Source organism: Lolium perenne, chromosome 2 (assembly GCF_019359855.2).
Source record: "Lolium perenne isolate Kyuss_39 chromosome 2, Kyuss_2.0, whole genome shotgun sequence".
Lineage (NCBI taxonomy): Eukaryota > Viridiplantae > Streptophyta > Magnoliopsida > Poales > Poaceae > Lolium > Lolium perenne.
Window position 1 is genome coordinate 249,134,239 of NC_067245.2, and position 2,371 is coordinate 249,136,609.

The 2,371-nt window shown below is 47.7% G+C and overlaps 1 protein-coding gene across 1 annotated transcript; it reads right to left on the minus strand.

The window, feature by feature from the left end:
- Positions 1 to 362: 362 nt before the first annotated feature.
- Positions 363 to 1,857, minus strand: LOC127335547 (BTB/POZ and MATH domain-containing protein 1). Its single transcript, XM_051362230.2, has one exon. The coding sequence runs from the start codon at positions 1,682 to 1,684 to the stop codon at positions 587 to 589; it is 1,098 nt and encodes a 365-aa protein (XP_051218190.1). The 5' UTR covers positions 1,685 to 1,857; the 3' UTR covers positions 363 to 586.
- Between the last annotated feature and the right edge of the window lie 514 nt (positions 1,858 to 2,371).

The window sequence follows — 2,371 nt, forward strand, 5'->3', positions numbered from 1 at the left end:
ACGATCCATGAACAGAATACCAAATGAACATATTATGATTCTACCTGTGCAGATCTCGTCCTCTGCGACAAATACCTTTCAAATGGCCCATAAGTCTGATGATTATTTAATCCATCTTTGTTGGGTCAACCGATCATGTTGGGAAATCAATTCAACTTAGTATTCCTTTAACTGAAATCTAGCACTTATCCTTTGCCCGCAAGTGTATCACTGCAGTAGCTCATACATTCTCAAAAGTAACTGATAAAAACTCAAAAGTTTCTCTGGTTAAATAAAGAGAAATCAACGAGAGCAGACGTAAGTTAGAGAAAACTAGAAGATCGGAATACAAAAAACTAGTGAAGATTCATGATTTCATAGGATAGGATGTGCCAATAACTACATGGAAGACAGAGACTCATTCTCCACCAAAAGCCACAAAAGGAGCTCCAAATGACATATATGAATACTAAAGGACATTGCAAGCCTTGAGAATTCTTACAAAAGATCACTAGAAAGTGAAAATTCAAAGGATAAGACTAATTCATCTCAAGTGCCACAAGCCAATTAAGCTAAACTATTCTAAATTTTACCCAGGATGAGCATACTAGGTTTTGCGGGACTTCGTTACTCTCTCATAGATATCTAGTAAGACAGCAGGGCATGATCTTTTCAGGTGCGCATACCCTTGGGTTGCCACCACATCATCCATTCTGTTTGAAGAGGCGACAAATTCAACACAAGCATCTTTGAGCCTGCTGCACTGATGCTGGTCAGCTAGAGCTAACATGGTCGCAACAGATTCGACATCAAGACTTTTGCAAAGGATGCCTTCACACATCAACTTCAGCCTTTCCAGTGCATACCGATCAGCAGCCACTAGTAAGTGCATAACCATTTCTTTGTTCTCATCGCCATCACCATCATCAACCTGAACATCTTCCATGGAAGGCAACGAATCTGTGTAGATGAAGTGAAGCAATGCCTTGAAAACAGCAGGCTGCATATCTTCGACAGTTATCTTCTGGCTCGTCTTGTCTCCCATCGGTCCATAGAGCTCTGCCTTGAAGACCGGCGACCGCATAGCGAGCACAATCTTGTGCGCAGGGAAAACCTCCCTTTTAACCTCAAATGTCACATCTGCTTCCTCCCCTGTATTTAGCAAATTTCCAAGGTTATCAGACAAGTTTGGTGGTGGCATCTGGACCTCCACGGTGTGTGCAAGAAGTGGTTTCTTGATCACAGTGAGGTCACACTCAATGACGAGGCAGTCATCCTGGAGTAACGCAGACCCCTCGAGCTCGCTTCTCACCACGAGCCCCCCAGCAACCGACTTCTTCCAGCCATCGATAGTACTAAACACCGTGGGAGATTTCAAGCAGGAGGCCACCGGCGACGACAGCCCACTGGCCTTGTTGACCAATCTCATGTCGTAGAGCGCCCTCACCTTAGCAGGCCTGCTCAGGAGGTGGACGAAGACTGGGATGTAGTCCTTTTCCTCCTTGCGTTCGTTGATTCCGTCAAGGTAGCAGCGGATGCACCATTCGTACCCGCCAACGGAGAAGGGGGCGGACTGGATGGACTCGGTGGCGCCCATGCCCTTATGCAGGCTGTACCCAACGATCTCGAGTGCGAGCGTAGCCCGCGCCGTCGCTGCGGTGGATCTCGACGCCATTCTTTCCATTGGCGTGTGGGATGCTGCCATTGCGAAAGTTTTGGGGTGGGATGGATGTGAGAGGCTGTGGGTTGAGTACCAAGGGTGGCGGCGCTGGGAGAGGAGGAGCAGGAGAAAGCGTCGAGCCGGTCTGGGAGTGGGTATGGCGGCGAGGCGGGGGGAGGCGGCAGGCGGCGACCGGACGGCAGCCTGGCCAAGATGAGGGTTTTGCGCGAGCTATTGTTTGTAGATGGGGACTCGACAGCCCGAGGATTGTCAGACAGAGCGGCCCAAGGGCCGATGGGCCGTGCCCGTACGTGTCACAGCACAGTTTCTCTCGAGCGTGCATGGCGTTCTGATCAAAAAAAAAAAAAAAGAGCGTGCATGGCGTAGGTTTCTGGTTCTTGTCCGTTACCGTATGCACTACATCCACAAATCCACGACAGAGTACAAAGATCACACGCAGATGATAAGACCTTTCCCTAAACAATAACGCAGATGAAAAGACTAGAAAAAACGCAGATGAAAAGACCAGGGTAAGATGACATGAAACAAAGAACGTAAACAAAATTAATCACTAACTATGGTAAGGAACAATAACCAGCCGACTGATATAAACGTACATAACACACCGCGTGGCTCTTGCAATAACATAAATCAAAGTGGTGCTATTCCTCTAGACCCTAGCAAGAATAAAAAATGGAAAATTTGTCGAGTTGCTCGAGTGACATAGGCATC

Coding starts and splice junctions, on each gene's coding strand:
- LOC127335547 (XM_051362230.2), bottom strand. CDS start 1,684: ATGGCAGCATCCCACACGCCAATGGAAAGAATGGCGTCGAGATCCACC.